Here is a 22423-nt window from a genome sequence, read left to right on the forward strand (position 1 = left end):
ATAATTTTATTTTCACAAACAAATAAAGAATTTTATATTTTATAAATATGAACTGTATTAATGAAATTTTTTTTGTCAACAAAAAGAGGATGAAAAGATATTTTGTCCTCTATCACAAAATAAAATTAAGAACAATAAAGTAATTTTGTATTTTTTTTACAAGTATCACCTACATGTGATCCTAACAAATATTTACTTTAAAAAATAAAAACAAAAACTCATCCTCCATTTCCACATTCTCTCTTTATCTCCCTCTCCCCTTCTCTTAAAAACAAAATAAAAGTGTGTGGGATATGCTAGTATTTTTTTTTAAATTAAGTGAGAATAACTATTTAATTTTAAGGTGTAATTTTAAATTGGTCATAACATTTTAAAATATTTCAAATAACTGCCTAATGTTTTCAAATTGGACATCGTCACCAACCCTTGATAAGTATTAAAGCAAGTTTCACTCTCACATCATCTATAGTGATCTAGATTGCTAATGGTTATGTGGTCGTTATGTATAATTAATATGTCGTTGCTATTAAAAATGATAAATTTTCTATATTCAAATATATAAAAAAAATTATCATTATTGCTATTCATTAAAAAGAGTTTTTTCACATTTTAGCCAAAATGGTCTCTAAGATTGGCATAATTTCTCACTTTGATCTCTGAGATTTGAAATTAATAAAATTAGTTCCTAATTTGTCCACCATCAATCATTTTGATCATTCCGGGAAAATTCTCTGTTAAATAAGGACCAAAATAATAAAAACAACCTCAATTAAATAAACAGTGGATCAAATTGATTTGACAAAATTTGAGCGTACTTTTTCATTTTGGTCATATTCAACGGACATTTTTCACGGAATAATCAAAACAATTGTTGGTGGACAAACTCAATAACTAATTTTATCAATTTTCAATCTCAATGACAAAATTGAAGAGTTATGCAAATCTTAGATACTATTTTAGCTAAAAAGTCTTCCTTAAATAATGTGTCAAAAGAAAAGGGAAATTATATTCATACATCCCAAATTAATTCTCCCACACCCTTTTAATTTTTTAATATTTATTTATCAAGTGTTAGTGGTGTTTAGAAAATATTAAAAATTTAAAAAGGTGTGAAGAAATAATTTGTGGTGTGTGAATATAATCTCTCTAAAGATCCATTTCCACCTAATCCACCTAGTCCAGAATCCAGACCGTTAAAATTTGATCCAACGGCTACAGTTATTATCACTTTTAAAGGGGCTCTATGTTTGTAGTCGTTGGATCAAATTTTAACGGCTCGAATCCTGAATTAGGTGGATTAGGTGGAAAGATGCTAAATTTTTAAGTTCAAAACAGCGCTAAAAGCCGAAACGAAACTATCTGAACATAAAGACTATCAAGTAAAATTTGCCTAAACCTAAACTATTACTAACAAGATTCTTCTCTCTATACAAATGCCAAAGTTTGCAATGTCAAGATCTTTAGCGCAACTCTTAAGGAAGCCAAACAAGAGAACCCAACTATAGCCCTAGTAAGTTGCAGGCGCCAAATAAACTGTGAGAGGTTACTCGAATTCCACCTGTAACTTATCAATCCATAACCTCCAAATCAGCCCAAATAAAGCTTCCATAAGTTATAACTCAGCAGCGAGACTCTCACCTGTCACCAAATTGGCACAAACTCAGAAATCAATTTACTATCAAAATCTTTTAAAACGATTGCCGATGGACAAACTCTGGAACCAATTTTATCAATTTTCAATCTCAAGGACAAAATTGAAGAGTTATGCGAATCTTAGATACTATTTTATCTAAAAAGCCTTCCTTAAATAATGTGTGTCAAAAGCAAATAGTAGTATAAATGAATCATTTAAAAATTAAAATGCAAGTATACTAAATTTTTTGGTTGAAAATAGGGCTAAAAGCCGAAACAAAACTATCTGAACATAAGGACTATCAAGTAAAAATTGCCTGAACCTAAACTATTACTAACAAGATTTTTCTCTCTATAAAAATTTCGAAGTTTGCAATGTCGAGATCTTCAACGCAACTCTGAGGAAGCCAAACAAGAGAACCCAACTATAGCCCCAGTAGGTTGCAGGCGCCAAATAAATTGTGAGAGGTTACTCAAATTCCACTTGTAACTTATCAATCTGTAACATCCAAGCCAATGATCCGCCCAAATAAAGCTTCCATAAGTTATAACTCAGCAACGAGACTCTCACCTGTCGCCAAATTGGCACAAATCCAGAAAACAGTTTACTACCAGAATCTCTTAAAACACCACCTGCTCCAATAGCATTAACATTCCCCTGCATGCAGCCATCTACATTCAGCTCAATCCAACCCGTAGCAAGAGCTTCCAATCGAGCAAAGAATCAATCCTAAAAAGGAAATAAAACTTAATATGCCCTAAAACTAGAAACTCTACGCATAGCTTTGACATACATTACCCTTGAGCAAGCTTGGAATACGGACACACTTATCGACCAATGATAGTAGCATAAGCCTGCAAGTGAGACCCATTTAACCACAAGACTTTCCCCTGCTCTGTAAACTTCAACACTCGGGCAGAAGTTGGAGAACCAAGTGCTTCGTTGCTAATTTCAAGCTCTTTGGTCCAAGACTCATTAATTCCATTATCCTTCATCATCTAGACATTGATATTACGAGTCGAGCAAGAGCGAACAGTTACAGAGAGGCAAGCATTCAAGACTCCAAGGGTAAACTAAATTTCTAGCAAATCCAAATAACTTGGCAGCTGCTCTTAAGTCCAAATAACAAGGAGGTAGTGGTAACCGCTGGAATGCTCTCTTTCAACGTCAAAGTCCCATATCAAAGTAGAACTATCCCCATACCGACCAACCCATTGAAGGAATCCATTTAGATAAACCCCATACGGTTGAAAACGGGAGGAAGGGTATACAGACACGTCCCTAATGCTTCTCCAAATCCTGGACCCAATAGTCAAAACCAATACCTCATCTTCACTAAATTTACCACTTGGAGACATAAACACAACAACTTTGTAGACATTACTGATGGGACTAGAACCAAACCAACAATAATACGGCTTATCAATTCTCCGACGATGACAATAGGCTATAGTATGGGGCGACAAGGATATTTGTATATGCAGAGCAAACCGTTGCATGTGTAGAGGATACATGATAACGAGTTACTCCCAGACCAAAAATTTGATCGGGGATACAGCATTACATGTTGCTGTTAGGTATGGTCACTTCGAAGTGGTGATTCTAAGCTGATCATGAATTGGATTGTTTTACTAACAGCGCCAACGAATCTCCATTGTTCTTGGCTACTAGCAAAGACTTTCCGAGCATTGGTCGCTAACTGTGACCCTTCAAATAGAAGGGGAGGGGAAAAAATAAGGGAGAGAATCCTACTCCATTTACAATAGGCTAATTTCGTCATATTTGTACAACGCCATTGCATTTTTCACACCAGTGCCTTTTCTACTACATATATTTGGATATGAAGCTGAAAGGTGGTGTTTGAAGTCATGGATCCTTCTGTGTATGAGGCAGCGAGATCAGGTGATCTTGGTTTCCTTGAAAAAATTGGAGACAGTGAGCTATCAAGTGATCTTCTTCTGCAGAAAACACCTAGAAATAACAATATTCTTCATGCTGAGTTCAAACAAATCGATTTCTTCAAAAGTGCCTTGATCGATAGTCAATCTCCATAGTTTTGGGCCACTAACAACAAATGCGACACTCCTATGCACGTAGCTCCTAGAGCAGACTGAGTTGAGGTAGTAGGGTTGCTCCTTAATCTAGTAGGAGCTCGATGAGGAAAGTGCGTCGGCGGATGGCGAAGCGTATAAAGAGCAACACTGGATCAAAAATTTGATAAAAGTGATGTAGGATTACATCTTGCCGTCAGGTACGGTCACCTCGAAGTGGTGATTCTGTTGGTCGAAGTCAATCCTGAGTTGTGTTGTTTTACTAATAGGACTAACGAATCCCCGTTGTTCTTAGCTACTAGCAAGGGCCAACGAATCCCCGTTATTCTTAGCTATTAGCAAGGACTTTCCGGACATTGCCACTATATGTTAGACTAGTCTTCAACATCTCATTCCTTATGGGGATTAATGGTATCACAACTTTGCATTCAGTAACTCACAACATCAGCTGTGAAGGCAAATGATTTCTGGATACTCTTGTTGTTTTTGTTCCTAAATTTTCATTTTATATATTAAATTCAAAGCCTAGAAAAAAAAAAATAGTGGTGTGCGGATATAACTTCTCTAGAAAACGTATTTCAACTAACTAAACTTCTCACTTCCTGCTATAAATTGTGCTTACTCCCTACAAATGAATTGTATGGAAACACAAAGGCCAGCAGGAAGAGAGAAGTATTAGTTAGTTGAAATATGTTTTCCAAAGAAGTGATTTCTAATATGTTTTTCATAAAAGTGATTTCTGCAAATCGTTATTTTCTTTTCTAGCCTTCAAATTTAATATATAAAATGAAAATTGAGGAACAAAAATAACACTATATGCATAAATCATTTACCTTCGCAGCTGATTTTGCGAATTACTGCATGCAAGATTGTGACACTATTAATCCCCTGGAAGGAATCGATATTGGAGACTTGTCTAACATGTAGTGGGCAATGTCCGGAAAGCCCTTGCTAGTAGCTAAGAATAACGGGGATTCGTTGGCCCTTGCTAGTAGCCAAGAACAACGGAGATTCGTTAGTCCTATTAGTAAAACAACACAATACAGGACTGACTTCAACCAATAGAATGCAATGTCCGGAAAGCCCTTGCTAGTAGCTAAGAATAACGGGGATTCGTTGGCCCTTGCTAGTAGCCAAGAACAACGGAGATTCGTTAGTCCTATTAGTAAAACAACACAATACATGACTGACTTCAACCAATAGAATCACCACTTCGAGGTGACCGTACCTGACGGCAACATGTAATCATGTATCACTTATATCAAAATTTTGGTCCGATGTTGCTCTTTATACGCTTCGCCATCCGCCAACGCACTTTCCTCATCGAGCTCCTACTTGATTAAGAAGCAACCCTACTACTTCAACTCAGCTTGCTCTAGCAGCTACGTGCATGGGAGTGTCGCATTTGTTGTTAGTGGCCCAAAACTGTGGAGATTGATAGTCAATCTGGGCGCTTTTGAAGAAATCGATTTGTTTGAACTCAGCGTGAAGAATATTGTTATTTCTAGGTGTTTTCTGCAGAAGAGGATCAATTGATAGCTCACTGTCTCCAATTTTCTCAAGGAAACCAAGATCACCTGATCTCGCTGCCTTATACACAAAAGGATCCATGACGTCAAACACCACCTTTCAGCTTCATATCCAAATATATGTAGTAGAAAAGGCACTGGTGTGAAAAATGCAAAGGCGTTGTACAAATATGACAAAATTAGCCTATTGTAAATGGAGTAGGATTCTCTCCCTTATTTTTTTCTCCCTCCCCTTCTATTTGAAGGATTACGGTTAAGTCAAATCAACATCTTATATTAATTTTTTTAAAGAAAGAGAAAACTAAAATAGAGAATGTGAGAGGAAAGAATGAAAGGATATAGAAAGAGGAGGGGAGAGAATCCTAATCCGTTGTAAATTGCCCATCAAAGCAAATAACATGCCGTTGTAAATTGCCTGTCAAAGCAAATAACATGAGTCGTTTCAGTGCAATTATATTTATATATGCCTATTTGCGGAAACAAAATGAGAAGGTGCCTAAACGGTGCTTGATTGGGCTTATTTTAATCAGGTACATATCAAAAATTTTAAGGTGCCGTTTCATAATTATTTCATTTTTAGTTTTTAGTTTTCATTTTTCATATTTTTTTTTTAAGATTGAAAACTAAAATCTTACTTGGTAATTAGTTTTGATTTAAAAAAATAAAAATATAAAAGCTGAAAACCAAAAAGAGAAAACTCAAAGGTCAAATTTTGAAAAGTCAAAAATCTGTTTTTTATTCTTTTCTTCTACATTGTATCGAATCCGGATTCTCTTTCTGAGTATCCCGAAGATCTTTGAATCGTATCCGTTCATAATTGAACATAAACAGTACGGTATTGACCAAAACTGACCGCGCAATATACAATAAATGAATATGATTCACGAATCTTTGAAATCCTTACAAAAAAAATCCTGTTGACACTGCCTAAATGCCTTGGGATTAAAAAGCTCCTCACCGAAACATACCTTAAAGGGAACTTAGACAGGAAAGAACATATGAGCACGGTACGCTGAAATGGGGTTGAGGATGAAGAGTTATACGTCTCCGTGGACCTCGAGACCTCTACCAGCCTGATATCAGAGCCAATGGCAAATGGAGTAGAGATGTGGCTTCGAATATGAGAGAATGAGCTGAACAGATTTATCTTCTCAATGCTAGGGTTTTCCACCCGTGTGGACTTACACGTGTGTCCCTTGCTGCGCATTCCTTGTGCCCCATTTGTGGACTATTCGTTCACCATACATTGTGCGGTCAGCTTTCATTAGGTACTGTTTGTGTTTAATATTAAATAAAAAATTTAAAATAATCTCTAACCGTACGATGTATGATGAATGAATAGGATGAGAATTCTCACAAAAAATCCGGATGGGATCCAAAATCCCCCATTTGTCTTTCTTTTATTTTATTTTATTCTATTTTGTGTTATTTTATTTTTTTGTTTTATTTAATTCTTTTTGGAATTTGATTTATCTGTCTTCTAGTTTTCTTTTCTTTTTGTGGTTTTCTACATTGTTTTTCTTTATTTTTCACACCTTGAGGATAACGTGTACTTTAAATTTGAAAATGAAGTAAATTTTTAGATTTTTAATTTTTGAAATAGTAAATTTTTTTTTTAACTTTTTAAGTTACTATTCACGAATTATTTTTACTTGGACACTAATTCATGAGCTATACTTTGAAAAAATTTCACATTCACACCAACATGATTTGTGGGAAGTGAGATTGGAACACGTACTTTTCATCTGATAAAATTTTTAAGTTTTGTGCTAAGTTTTAGTTCTTGTTATAAATAAAGTAATAATTGTTTCACCCGAGACTTTGCTTAGTAACCGGATCAGTCTTACCTAATTAGTAGGAATTTTCGCGTAAAACAATGGAGCCTTATGCAACGACCCGTCCCTGAATTATAGTGTTTTAAACTTGTACCCACAAAATTCTTCTGTCTACAGATAAGTCGAAGTTTGCAATGTCAAGATCTTCACCGCAACTCCGAGCAAGCCAAAACAAGAGAACCCAATTATTGTCCCAGTAGGTTGCAGCGCCAAATAAACTGTGAGAGCTTACTCAGGTCCGTAACCTCCAAGTCAATTGTCGGCCCAAATAAAGTTCCCATAAGTTAAACTCTCTCAGTAGCGAGACTCTCACCTGTGGCCGAAGTGGCAGAAACCCATAAATCAATTTACGACCAAATCTCTTAAAACACCACCCGCTTCAATAACATTAGCATTCCCCTTCAATAAGAGGAGCTTCCCAATGGAGCAAAGAATCATTCCCAAAAGGGAAATAGAACTTGTTTAAGTCGTATGCCCCAAAAAATAGAAAACTATGCACGTACTAACCCGAAAATTAAGCATTCTAGCCTTCAATAATGGTTCATGCAATGAGGACAACTAAGTTTAGAAACAGCAGCAAATCAAACAAGGATTGAATTCAAAACCATTTACCTAGTGACAATGAATCGTCACATAAGCTAAAACTGTTAGCAATATAAAGGGCGATTCCAAGCCAACAAAGCTCTCCGCTTTGAGAGAGTCGGAGGAATAAATTGGCAAAAGTAAATATAAGTATACAAGAAAATTTCAAATAGCAAGAAAAACCAATTTATCACATTAGCTTTGACACATATTACCTTTGAGCTCTAGCCTGACATGATATCTCTAAGCCGAACAAAGCTTGGAATATGAACACACTCATCGATCAATGATGGTATCCCATCAACCTCAACCATCACCACGCCCCTTGTTCCAGGAGTAAAAGCCTGCAAGTGAGACCCATTTAACAACAAGACTTTACCCTCCTCTGTAAACTTCAACACTCGAGCAAAAGTTGGACAATCAAGTGCTTCGTTGCTAATTTCAAGCTCTTTGGTCCAAGACTCGCTAATGCCATAATCCTTCATCATCCAGACATTGATATCACGAGTCGAGCAAGAGCGAACAGTTACAGAGAGGCAACCATTCAAGACTCCAAGGGTAAATTGAGTTTCTAGCAAATCCAAACAACTCGGCAGCTGGTCTAAGTCCAAATAACAGGGAGGAAGTGGTAACCATTGGAAATGCTCCCCTTCGACGTCAAAGGCCCATATGAAAGTCGAACTATCCCCATACTGACCAACCCAATGAAGGAATCCATTAAGATAAACCCCATATGGTTGAAACCGAGAGGAAGGGTACACAGACACATCCCCAATGCTTCTCCAAATCCTGGAGCCAATAGTCAAAACCAATACTTCATCTTCACTAGATTTATCACTCGGAGACATAAACACAACAACTTTGTAGACATTACTGATGGGACTAAACCCAAACCCACAATAATACGGATTATCAATTCTCCGACGCTGACAATAGGCGACAGTATGGGGAGACAAGGATATCACTGGAAGCGCTAAAGACTCACTAGTAATGGGATTGGAAATGTAAAAATGGCGTTGGTTCAATTCATATATGCAGAGCAAACCATTGCGAGAACCCAAAATGCCCACGCGAAGAGCGTGGACATTTGGATCTCTAGCAAGCTTCAGTACAAAGTCATTTGGGTTTGAGACCTTATCAAGGTCGAACAATAAGTATCCCTCCGACTTGGGGTTTATGGGGCCGCCTCTTAAGCCGTGGAACAAAAATGAAGGGGGTGTTTGTGAAAATAGGTGTTTGGTAAACTGAGGGTCTGAGAGCGAATGCCGCCAAGACTTGCACACACACTGGCATTGGATGAGGGTTTTAATTGGGACTTTGCAGAATATCGGCACTGTTATGTGGTCTGGCAATTGCAGAATGCAGGGTTTCTTATCATCCTCTTCTATGTCAGTGTTGGTTGGTTCGGTTTTCTTTGTGTGGGCATCCATGTCGAATCGCTGCAAAAAACTCACACCAGATTCTCAAATCAAGATTCATCTATAGTAAAGTTGAGCATGTATGTGCCAAATACATAACAAGATGGGACTAGAAATGGAGGTCGGATTACCAACAAGTTAAACAATCCCACGACAAGGATTGGATTAAACGCTCAAACTCAAACTTTTCAGAAGAAATCCAATCTCTACATTTACGAAACGGAAAAAACCCAAATCCTTGAAAACAAATCCATAACTCCAAACCCTTCATTCTTATTAGAAAATAGCAGCTGAAAAATACACAGAATAAGACTAAACCTGAAAAATAAAAACCCAGAAAAATATAAATTAAATAAAGAAAGAAACCAGAAGAACTGAAAGCACCTGTTGATGCAGCTGAGGAGCTCTTGTTTCGTTTCTCTTCTTTCGGCTTGAATGAAAGTTCGTGAAGCTTTTTCTAGAGACTCGGAAGGGTTTACAGCTTTATAGTCATTCATTAGAAGCTGGCGTCATTGTGCCAAACATTTTTTAGGCTGATGATATCTGCACAATTATTTTTATATTTTATATATTATTAAATTTTGATCGTTGAATTAAATAAATTAAAAAAAATTGATAAATAAAATTTAATTAGAGTGTGTGAGAGTTAAAAAATGATGTGTGAATTTGAACCACTTAGTACCACGGTCTATTAATATTTCTCTTCACTTATAAGTGAGAGGTTTTATATTCAATTATCGACAAAGACGAATTTGAACCATATTATTGCTGAGGTTAAGCACACCTCCTCCTTCTTAATATGAATAACATCATTTGTTCCAAAAGTAAAAATATTATGTGAATAACACTACTTAAAAAAAAAAAAAAAAAAAAAATCAGTTGTTAGTTGTGCGTCGTGACATTAAAAATCAAAAATGATTTTTGCATTTTTTTTTCTTTCTTCGTTATTTTTCTGTTGTTTTTTTATTCATTGAATTACTAAATCAAATGAGAATTAAGAAAGAGAAAAAAAGGGAGGAGTGGAAGAAAAGGAATATGAGAAATCATTTCCCTTGAATATTAGAGTATGATTGTTTTTCTTGTTTTGCTTTCAGTAGATAATGTTTTTGTGGTTTTGCTTCCGGTAGAAAAATTATATTACAATTTTACTGTAATACGATAAATAAACTGTCTTATTTTCAGTTCGTTCGAACTTACAGGTAGAGGAGAGAGCACACTATTCGAGCTAACGGCCACGCCTAAACCTATATAGAGCTTGTACTTTCTTCAAAGAGAATGCGTGTTTTTGCATGAAATGCGCCAATCGTAGATACAAAACGAGGTTAGAAAGATCAAAGGCAAGCGTGCATTTACAAGAGACAGACCGTATTTTCATCACTGCCTTCAACTTGGCTTTACCATCAAGAGATACATAAACATATTCTGGTTGATAGCAAAGAGATACATATACACATAATTAACTCTACTGCACTGAACTACAATCTGTCAACAACGTAAGGAGGGAAACCTTGCTAGTGTAATCTATCTTCTTCTCTGACCCAAATCCGATCTTCGACAGGCACAGGAACGAACCTCATTTGCTTAAGTTGGTGATGCAGAAAGTAGGAAATCCGGTTGTAGTCTTTGTAGCAGTATACCACAAAATGGACAGAGTGGTTTAAAGGATACTTCTAGCAAAGGCGATGCGGTCAAAGAATTGAAATTCAAAGGAAGACCGGGGGTTGTAAACAGAGTCGCTGGTGCCAGTTTGGAAGCTCGTCTATGACAGCATGTGCAAAACCATGTCGGAGTAGTAGGACAAATCTCCATAGAAATGGAACACCTAACTAGTTTGTGGCCCTTTCCGCTGCAGAAGGCAACTTCTGGAGATTCAAATGGAACTGATGCTAAACAATAGCTGCACATCTCTGCTGCTATGCATTTACTGGATCCAAATCTGTTGTTTGAAAAAGAATACGGAGCAATACTTAGTATTTATACAGACAGTTGCATTGCCAATTAAGAAAGCAGGAAAACATCCAAGGACAAAAGAGATGAATACGGTAAAACAAATGATTGCATCAAGAGCATACATGTTGAAACAACAAAAATCTACCTAATAATTTTGTTTTGAATGTATGCATCTCTCAGATTATTCAATATCGGACACAGTATTACGGTAGATAAACCTTTGTGTTTCTTCATCCAAAGTATGGAACGGGTGTCTAAATAAGCATTATTTTTAACTCCCTCTAATAATCATTTTAACCACATTCATTTGAGCCTGCTTAAAACTCCCCGTATGCCATTTGTACCTGCCTTCTAAGTACTATACAACTAATTTGAAAGGATCACACAGGTTACTCAAACTGAAATGGAGTTTTAAGTTGTACAGAGAACTCTCCCCATAGGAAGCCTCATACTTTTGGAACCTTTTCACTGGTCGCTTCAATTCTATTATAATGTGTTTAACTATCTAATCAACTTACTATTCCCGTCATCTGAAAGCCAACCACCACCCAGAAACCTCTAACAACCTTAACCACTAACTGCCCTCTAACCCATTACCAGCTGTGCTGGCACATCACAAGGAACATCATAACCAGAAAAGGCAAAAACATACCCCGAAATATTGAATTTCAAATTTCCAGCATTCAAATTCAACAGCCAGAGACACTTTAAAGCTTTAAGATACATGGAAAAATTTAACACTTCACTAAATATTTAGTTTTTTAACAATCAGATAAGGGAGTGCTTTTTTTATTTATTTATAAATTTGATGGTCCCACTCCGAATGCATAATCTTCACTGCACCAAGCCTCAGAGAAGTCATGAAGTTATTTTCGATGATATAAGAAGTCAAAATGCCAAGACACGGAAAGGTATGGCCCTCGTGATTAAAGTAACAAGAATAAACAATCATATCAATAGAGGGTAGACAGATTCTTATGACAAAGGATAAAAGTCAGGGAGTACCTCCTATCCCGCTTTCCAACTTCGGATGCGAGGACCTTTAGCTGACTGTGCACATGGTCATGATTAAGCTCAATCCACTGCTCCATTTGTGCTAATCCAACAGGAAACCAGTTTCTAGATGGAGAATCTGGGGCTGAAGCAGGCATTTGACTTAAAAGAGCAGAAAATGTAAATCCCACAAGCCTTTCCCGGAGTTCTTTCTCACTGTTCACAAGCAGATTGATCCACAAAGGCCGCTTCTCTTTTTCAGCACCATGAATTCCTTTCAAATTCAGTAATTTACTGTTTATTTCATCAGCCTTCATCTCTGATAGAATCACACGCCTGCAGATTATATTGAGAAGATGTAATTGGCGAGAAGTGACTTTTGAGCAACTTTGGGAGACATTCAACAAAACCGTTTCAGCAGGAATTCCCGCATGAGATCCCAAGTATGAAATAGAGAGCCATTTAATCAGTACTTGTTCTACAAACTCTGGTTTAGAATGATTAAAAGCCAACAATGCTGTTACAATATCCCAAACAACCAGATGTTTATCTTGCATTTCATACTGCTTTAAGGACCATTGAAAGTTGGACTCCCAATAAACTAACTCCTCAGAAAAACCAGGAATCGCTTCAGTATCAAAATGTACGGAATTTTTTGAGAAGACATCTACTTGCTGACCACCGGTCCAGAAAAATTCAACAATGGCCTTTTGAGTCCTGAGAGTGTTCCCAAAAATGTAAATTGATCAAGAATTAGCAAACAGAAGCCAATATTGCAACTCAACATTAGGTTGCTTGTTCTTTTCTATAGAATACATAAATTCTCTTACGTGCTCTTCTGCTCCTGTAATATCGTTATGACTTAGGACGGTTGAAGTGGAATTTTTTATCGGATCAATACTACAATTTGATTAATATGCAAATAAGAAAAACTCACAATTTTATCTTTTCTTTCCTCCATTTCTTTTTCCAAGGAAGCTAAAGGGTTCTATTTTTATGAATCCTTTGCCCCTCCATTTATGACAATGTTTTTTGTTGAGTTGCAACGGTGTTGTCCTTTTTTCTTTTGATATCCTTTCATTCCATCTTTAGGATTCATTCACTTTATAATAGTATATAATGTTTAGCCACTCTCAATTTTACCCAAACCGCAAAAGATGGATCTAATAGAGGAATGTAATTAGCATAAAAAATATCTCACCTTGCCTCGTACATTGGGTTTAATTGTTCAACATCAGTATTTCGAACCTGCCATTTTCAAGTATAGGTATCTTAGTTTATTTTCACTTTTATGGTATGCGAGAATATGTTTGTATTGGCGCAAAGAAAATATCATACCCAAGCAATCACAAGATTTCCAGGGGACACTGCCAGACCAAAGCAAGAAACAAATTCTTCTGGTAACTGCATCAAATTTTAGACTGACGTTATGGTGGAATACAAAAAATTAAACAAGCATACTTATAGGGTAAGAACTTACATCAGTTGAGTTTCTCAGACGAGGAGTATTTGAAGGAATAGGTACTTCACAGAGAGAACTTCCACTCAAAATCCAACAGCGTATAACATTATCCTAGTATCATTGTAAAAGAATGGTTGCCAACTGAATAATGTAGATATAAAATATTCCACAGAAAGTTTAAGTAAGTACATACCTGGCTGCAGCTATACAAAGATTGCCCATCAAACGCCCAAGCTAAACCTGTAACCTGGTCGGTTCCCAGAAGCATAAATAGCCAGCGGTATGCAATATAAGATTTTGACAAATAAAAAGACACTTACCGTCTGGCCATGTGCATCATATGTGCCAATCTTGTCAAATTTTTGGCTAGACATGTTGCATATCCACAATTCCAAAGAGCCAGATCCTTTTCCAACTGCTAAGTGAATTTTTTCTGGAGACTTAGTAGGCACAATGACTGAAAGTACAAAAACTGGGGCAGCATCGCTTGCAACCTATTTAAAAGTTCAAAATAAAAGCATGCTCAACCATACAATAGAATAACGCGAAGAGCACTGTATACAAAAAGACAGAAAAAGTAAGAACTACCTCTTTCATTAGGGAAAAGGAAGTGTCGCTAGGTTCTGATGACTTCAGCAACTTTTCATTATTCCCCAGCCAGATCCTCACACTGGAAAGATAAGGAGGCACAAAATGAATACAAGAAATCATAGATAAAACTAACAAAAGACAAAACAAGAAGACAACAATCGAATCTTGAACAGATAATAAAGAAATTTTTGGGTAATTAGATAGCAGATTAATCAGAGTCACAACTCTCTTAAACGAGTCAAGTGGTAGGACTACTGCTAGTACGTTGAAACAAGATACCAACTTGACAACTAAACTGACACTAAAATGCAAGTAGCATTTTGCTCAACACCATTTAAAGCACCTTGCTTCTACACTGCAAAAACAATTCTCTAACTAGACAAGAAAATTTCATACAAGAGCTATAGGAGTGAAATTCATTATGATTTCCAGCATACCTAACTCACCTCCCATCAGTACTCGCTGTAGCCAACAAAACTTTAGGATTTGAAGAATCAGAATCAAGCAACGCCCAACCAATAGCTGTGATCCATGAATTGTGTGCCTGAAGAATCCCTATGAGCGCCACAGTTGCCGGGACCCTGCTTTGATCAACAGAGTAGCATTCTGGTACAGGAATTCTCCACACAGAAACTTTCCCAGACTTCGCTCCAACTGCAAGTAACGACATGGACGAACCATCTTGAGGAACTGAACAGATTTTGGATAGTGAATGCAGCATTGGCGACCAGGCAACTACAAATGATGATAGCATTGCAGTGCGAGAAGCATATTGATCCGCAGTTATAAGAGGGAGTGTGCTGTTTACTGGTATCTCCTTGGCAGGTTTTACCTTCGATTTTGAAGCACGAACAATCTTATTTGAACTCTTTTGTTTCGATGGGTCATAGTCAATCTCAGCCTCTATTTCATGCTCCTAATACGAGTACAGTCAGAAAGATCGTTGGTCAGTGCTCAGGGAATAAATCTATAGGACTGCACCAGACAGATGAGAGGACTTACATTTACATCTTGCTGTTTTGATGAAGAAGCCCGTACCTCCCCAAAATTTATACTCACAAGATAATCATAAAGCTTGGCTGATACATTCGCAACCTGAGCAATATACATAACCAATTCAGAACCATAAAAGACTGCAACTTTATAACATCAACCAGTTTAAACTGCAGATACACATATACCTCTATCCATTCAGCACAAAAATCGCAATATGGAGAGCGATAAAGCTTGACGAATCCTTGGGTGGTGCAGACAGCCAGCAAGCAGCCAGCGTTCGGAGCAAGCCCAACTGGGGACCAAGAAATCGATCGAACACAGGGTTCTTGGTCCCGTGATAAAATGGTAGGCAGCATGCAATTAGAGAATAAATCTGAAAACCCATCAACAAAACAAAGAATGAAAACGGAAACACACATTGTATAAACCGAAAAGATCGAAAATTTTGGTGTATGCAATGTACCTTGTCTATCTATGACACCAATCGGAAAAGGTTGGCTGTTTTTGATGGTGATTAGGCCTCTTGGTCCAAAAGGCAGAGCAGCCGGATTCTGCAACACAAAAAGATATACACTTGACCAAACACAAACACAAACACTTGACTAAACAAAAACATTATGAAACATGAATCAGAGTTTCTGTTTTGAAATTACGAAAAACGAAGTTAGAGTGAAAAGATTGATGAACGGAGAGTACCAGAATGGTGACGAGGTGGCCGGAAGCGACAGCGATGAGGTTCTCATCGGACCAAGCGATGGCGTCGGGGAAGGATGGAGCGCCGACGAGCACGGTGGCCTGGAAACGGGAGTCGGCGTTTTGGGTTTGGATTTGGGAATTGGAGGGAAAGAAAGACATGGCCGTTGGGATCCGATTTCAATGTCGGGTGACTTCAGTTCAGTTCAGTTCAGCAGATGACAGAACCCTAGTTCGAGTCTCGATGGAAACTATAACTGAGAATTAAAGCGCTGCATTTATTAAAACACTTATTTATAATTTTTTTTGTGGGCTACTTTTATTGACACCTCACATTTATTAAAACACTGCATAATTAATATTTTATATAAAAAGTACAAATTTTTTGAAATATCATATGAACTTGTATGCATTTGTTAGTTTTTCGTATAAATTAATATTTTAAACGATTTGTCATATAAGTTATCTAAAATCATAATTTGTCATATCATCCTAACTTCGTTAAGTTTTTCATCTAAAATAAGCTTGTGTTCAAAGTTATTTCGAACGGTTGATCTCCTTTTCACAATTTTTTTTATTTTTTTAATTTTATACAAAATATATGCACACTAGGAGTGGAGGGAGTGGGGAACTAAATTGATTTTGAACATTTGACTTTTTCACAAGTTCTCTACTTCTTTTTGATGAACTAATAAAATGTACATTAGGCTCATTGACATGAAGTTCAACTAATTACAAACTTTGAGGATTCAATGTGGTCAATCATGTCCATTTATTAAAAAGAGAGTTGAAATGTTCAAAATAGCCTTGAAATGTCCAAAATAATCTTGAAGCGGATCGAGTGGGAAGTTGAAATATCCGAAATAACCTTGAAAACATGTCATGTGTGTTGGGTCTCTGGGTACATTTTTGAAATAAATTTAATTTGAATAACTAAATACGCAGTGGAAATTATAATAACATACAATATGTCACTCATGATCGTTGTAAGACCATAGTAAGCCGGATCGGAATACACATACCTTAAAAGTCCGCCCATGAACTCAACAACCTTGGATGCGAAGTTGACTAAACGGAGCAGTGATGTCACTATCATCATGTTCCAGGATCAATGGGCGAAGTCCACGACTTCACTGAGATCAACCATACTTGTTCTGCAAGATTCAAGAACCTAATCTAGTAAGGAATCTGCTGGTTTTCTATAATCTTAGAGTCCTTACAATCTACAGGATTGGTGTGCGCTGCAATAATCACACTCCTAAGAGGATACAATATCTAATTCCTAAGTATCTTCTAGGATTCTCCTACTTTAAATAAGGATTCTACTAGCCTAAAATGTCATCTCCTCGACTAGTATAAATACATCATTCGAGGGTTCATCTCTAGTAACACAATCTCTGCACATTTATTCTCTTACCCACTCTTGAGTCTTAATATTGCTTACGAACTTGACCATTGGAGAGTCTTTGACCAGAAAATCCCCCGGTCGTTGGCTTACTCACGGTTGTGTGTTGTTTGATAGGAAAACAAGTTTGATCATCTGCACCTTTTGTGGTGGTGTGCAAATTTGGTTCCCACAATTGGTGCTTTCGTTGAGAGTGAACTCATAAGAAAGCTCCGTCAAGGCTAATGTTAACTGAACATCTGACGATAGTTTGGCCCCAGACGTCTCCATCGCACAAGTCGAGGATAACCTTGTCCCCGACACCACCACTACTCCAGACGAGGGCTGGGTTCAGTTCAAATCAATTCGGTTTTTTTCTAAAACCGAAATTTCAGTTCGGTCCATTTTTTTTTCGGTTTGGTTTCGGTTTTTTTTTTTTTTTTTTTTTCAAAAAAAAAAATTTAAAATAAATTGAGACATAAGATTCACAATGCGATGGTGCTTATACATTCATCAGATGCAGAAAGGACAGAACATAATATCAAGGTCAGTGGCAAGTTAAAGGACAGATTAGTTTAGAGTTACACATTTGAAATTCAACAGTTTTCACTTTTATGATTTACACCCTAGCTTATGTGTGACATGATATGTCTGCTCCATGTACAGGTTGAGGAGTTGAATGGAATCACAAGTCCTACCTTTTTCCTTGATCACTTATGAATTTCGTTCTGACTACAGGAAGTACGCCAACCATGGCATAGCAATCGGGTTGCAACAAACACATTCCTACCCATACCAATCTCCGTTATGTATCCATCAATCCATTCCCCACCCCACTGCCTATATCCCCTAATCTCCCACACGCAGATAAAACCCGAACAAGGCTAAAACTATCAGACCTCAAACCCATCTCCAACAAGCCGCACACGTATCAATAGCTTCTCTGTACCGGCGAGCTTCAATGTACCCACAAATCACGGCAGTCCAAAAAACAACATCTTTCTCCGGCATTTCATCAAATATCTTATGTGCATGTTCCAAATACCCACATTTTGCATACAAACCGAGCAAACAGGTTTTAACATAGACATCAAAGTCGAACCCGGTTTTCACCACAAGGGTATGAACGTTCAGACCCAATTGGAAGTCCGATCGCCTCGCACACGCTTTCAGATGCAGAAGCACCTCCTTGTCAGGATTCATCAGATGCACAGCCAATGGTTACAAACCCTTAGATCAAAACTTCCCATTTTTTTTAATTGACAACCCCTTCCTCACCCATCAGATTCTTCTAATTGACAACAATAGTAAGCATTACTATCAAAGAAAATATGTAGAACATGAGAGACTGACTGACTGAATAACCTTGCAAAGGAAGTCGTGGGTCGAGAGACTCGAGACTGGAAACGGCGAGAGGACTCAGAGCCAGAGGAGGTCGCGGGTCACGGGGGTGAGAGATTGAGAGTGAGACGGGTCGCACCGTCGCAGGTCGCTGGGAAGGAAGAAGACGAAGACAGGTCGCAGGTGCGCGGAGCGGCGGAGGTTGCGAATGGGAACAGGGAACTTGGGATTTTGGAAGGATAAGGGAAGGGTTTCAGACTGAAAGAGGGAAGGACCGGAGTGTACGGGTAGGGTGGGTTACCTTTCAGACCGAAAGAACGACACCGTTTAAGTAATAAAAATATTAATTTATAATTAATTATAACTTTGCTTCGGTTTAGTTCGGTTTTCAAACTCCAGAAACCAAATCGAACCAAATTAGATTCGGTTCAGTTCGGTTTAACAGTTTCGATTTGATTTTTTTTTTTTTTTTGTTCATTTCGATTTGGTTTTCGGTTTTTTTAGTTTTCAGTTTTTTGAACCCACCCCTACTCCAGACCAAGTAATCAAATCAGGTCGTTGACGCTGCATCCACCTTAGGGAGCGGAGAGGCTCCATCTCCAAGGCCCTCCCCTACTACGAGTTAGGTGTGGTATTCTTTGTTAAAAATCAAATCAACTATGCTATTGATAAGTTGCAGCAGGCTTATACCGCCTCTCGTGCAGGGAACCACGCAAACTTCGTGGACGTGAAAATGAGGATAAGGCCCTTGATAACTCCAATGGAACCAACTTGCATACTCAGATCGACCATCATCTTCGGTTATGGCAACATAAACACCATAACTCCCGACCGACAACTCATCGAACCAACTTGTACTAATACTCCAGCGGGCATTGCTGATCTGCATACAAAACTGCCTCACGATGGTCAAATCATCAACCGCACTACGACAGCTGGCGAGACGGGTTCTAAGGAACCCCGGTCCCTTGGACACTGCTCCAGTACTCTGGATGGAGCCGCGACACCTGAATTTATAGCACTTAAATTATATAGTAAATCAGTTGGAACCTTACAGTCAAATTTTCAAGTTTTCAACCAATGAGAGCAACTTTAAAATTTATCAACACAAAACAACTGATGAAAAATGAAGAAAACCTAGTAAACACTGGGATCAATCCCTATAACAGCAAATTCGATCTCGTCTAGTGAATAAGGCAAGTTCAAACTATGCCATAGATTTAACGGTATACAGCTCCTTCGTCACGTGAAAAATCTCATCATCCAAAGTTACACTCTATGAGTAAAAGCATTCGCCATGGAGTTATTATTTTGGAATGGATCAGCTAGTTCATTTTTTTTTTTTTGAACAAACGATATTATTTACACTAAAAAACAAGGGGTGGGCTTAGCCTCACAATGAACTAGCAATAATGTGGTTCAAATTCTTCTTTGGCGAGAATCGAATCTAAGACATTTCACTTACAAGTAAAGACCAATATCACTAGATCATAGTACTAAGTGACAGCTTGTCTCCTTATTAATTTGCATAAAGTAACTTCTTCATTAATTAATTACAATTAAAATTGTATATTGAAAATCAATGTTGGCCAAGGGGAGGCTGAAATGTCTCTGTGAGTATTTCTGACTTCCAGAAGGGTGGATAGTTGTGACAAAGCCACCAGCTAGTTCCATTTTCAAAAAGAAAAAAAATTGCGTTGTTATTGGCACTCTCGATTCATTCAACACTCATTGATTTTTTTTTCTTTTTTTTTGACAAACGATAGGATAAGATTAAGAATGTTACAACAATAATCAAAATATCAATGAATGAACATCTTACAAAAATGTGATTAAATAGCGTTAATTTTCCCAAACCAAGTTGGATTACCTTTTTTCTTGGGAAGCAAGGTTGGCTTGGGAGAAGTTTATTTGGGCAGGAGAGTACATGTTATAATTACTTATATATTAGCGGTTAGCTAGGGTTCTATTTCTCACTCTAAGCTACATCATCCACTCCCTCTACTCGCCCGCAGTGCGCTTTCCTTCTTCGTTCCCTCTTGAACTTTTTGTCACCAACCATGAAATACTCTGGTAAAACTAGAAAGTGGCTTGACGAAATCCTCTCATCTGATCAGCAGAAACCTGCAGCGGAAACCATTCGTAATCAGAATGCTTCCAAGAAGGTTGCTAACGATTCCTCTTCTTCCCATTAGACGAAACTGGTCTCCAAACGCAAATCCCAGCAGGTAGCTTCTTTGAATAATTCAAAGAAACGCTCCGCTCCTCCACTGGCAGACGATCGTGACAGAGTTGAGATTGTGGGCCAGGAAACGAATAGGGCAAAGAAGCAGAGGAGGCTGTCTACTCCTCTTCCAGTGACTTGTGAGACTTCATCGGATAAATCGGGTGGCTACTTGAGCTACGAGTCACCGGTGACAGTGCTACCTCCTCTACCTCTTTGTGATCATCATGAGCATAGCACCACAACACCTGAGGCGGGTTGGGTGGCCATGTCGAAATCTCGGTTCGCAGTTACCATTCTTAAAGCACAACGCCCTGAAACCCCCTCTGTCGTGATTGACAAGTATAGAGCCGCCGAACTTGCCGGAGCCAATGAATTGATAAAGAAGAATCGCCAAAGAGGCAAAGAAGTTGCTCGGCTTGCCCTCATTGAGATGGAAAAGAATGTCAACGTTGACGATCCTTTCAAAACCATGAGAGAGTTTGAGATGTTAATTTCCAATAAAGGGCACTTGTTAGATTGATTGGTTAACACGTAACGTTTCTTTAGCTTAGCTTCCTCTCTTATTTTCGAAGAAATGTGTGTATATGAATGAAGTTTACACATTTGATGGCCTCAGTGAATAAGATGCATCTTTTCAACCTTCTGTTGCTTGCCGAATAGTTATATACAACCTAATTATAGGCTGTGTTTTGATATGGAGAATTAGGTTAAACTTTTACATTCAATCAAGGTAGATGGCTCATTGTCACCTGAAAAATCTCATCATCCAAAGTTATACAGTATGAGTAAAGAATTTGATAAGGAGTTATTATTTTGGAATGGATTAGCTAGTCTCCTTATTAATTTGAATAAAATAACTCTTCATTAATTAATCACAAACAAAATTACTTGTATATTGAAAATCGAGTTGTTATTGGCACTCTCAAATAGTCATTTAGCACTCTTTTGATTATTATTTTTAACAAACGATAAGATAATTTACATTAAACTACGGAGAGGAGAACTCAAACACCGGACTTCATATGCAAGTGCAAATACTCTTAACTAACTGAATTACAAGCCACTTGCACTCTTGAAATATTTTTGTGATATTCTTATTCTTATTTGATTAAAGTGATATCCAATTCTAACCCTAACATGCATTTCTAATGTAACCTCGTTATTATGAGAGTTGTCATATCTCGCTTCCCTCTTTAGTCCAACTGAAAGCAAAAAAGCATCACGGAGAAAAGTTTTCATTTTTCTATTTTTTAGAAGAGTAATGCTAGAAAGACTAAATGTGTAGACAAATTTGCAAACTAAATGATGTGTCACCAATAGGAATGAGTACGTTTATCAACGCTCAAGTCACAATCTAATCATCAACTTCCATGTCATTTAGTTTACAAAATTTTGTTTAAAAATTTAGTCTCCTTAGCATTACCTATTTTAGAAACCAGAAACTACAATTGTCAAGGAAACTAGAAATCCTACATTTTCAAAAACCAAATTAAAGAAAAAACAATAATCCAACAAACTCGATTAATTGTAATAGAAAAATAGGATTAAATAGCGTTAATTTTCCCAAACCGAGTTGGATTACCTAGTTTCTTGGGAAGCAAGGTTGGCTTGGGAGAATTTTATTTGGGCAGGAGAGCTAGGGTTCTATTTCTCACTCTAAGCTACGTCATCCGCTCCCTCTAGTCGTCCGCAGTGTGCTTTCCTTCTTCGTGCTCTCTTTAACTTTTTGTCACCAACC

At 37.5% G+C, this 22423-nt stretch overlaps 2 protein-coding genes across 2 annotated transcripts; both read right to left on the reverse strand.

Moving 5' to 3' along the window:
- Positions 1-7629: 7629 nt before the first annotated feature.
- LOC137723612 (F-box protein At3g07870-like) lies at positions 7630-9542 on the reverse strand. The gene is made up of 2 exons (XM_068462811.1): positions 9433-9542; positions 7630-9069 (listed from the first exon to the last, which is right to left on the reverse strand). The coding sequence occupies exon 2, from the start codon at positions 9058-9060 to the stop codon at positions 7855-7857; it is 1206 nt and encodes a 401-aa protein (XP_068318912.1). The 5' UTR covers positions 9061-9069; positions 9433-9542; the 3' UTR covers positions 7630-7854.
- Positions 9543-10225: 683 nt separating this feature from the next.
- Positions 10226-15971, reverse strand: LOC137723186 (uncharacterized). Its single transcript, XM_068462357.1, has 13 exons — positions 15737-15971; positions 15504-15591; positions 15226-15413; positions 15047-15139; positions 14491-14960; positions 14042-14123; positions 13774-13947; positions 13647-13700; positions 13472-13564; positions 13330-13395; positions 13193-13239; positions 12004-12708; positions 10226-10984 (listed from the first exon to the last, which is right to left on the reverse strand). Exons 1-13 carry the CDS (start codon positions 15893-15895, stop codon positions 10630-10632), a joined length of 2574 nt encoding a protein of 857 aa, XP_068318458.1. The 5' UTR covers positions 15896-15971; the 3' UTR covers positions 10226-10629.
- Between the last annotated feature and the right edge of the window lie 6452 nt (positions 15972-22423).

The sequence above is a fragment of the Pyrus communis genome, chromosome 17 (assembly GCF_963583255.1).
Source record: "Pyrus communis chromosome 17, drPyrComm1.1, whole genome shotgun sequence".
Classification (NCBI taxonomy): domain Eukaryota; kingdom Viridiplantae; phylum Streptophyta; class Magnoliopsida; order Rosales; family Rosaceae; genus Pyrus; species Pyrus communis.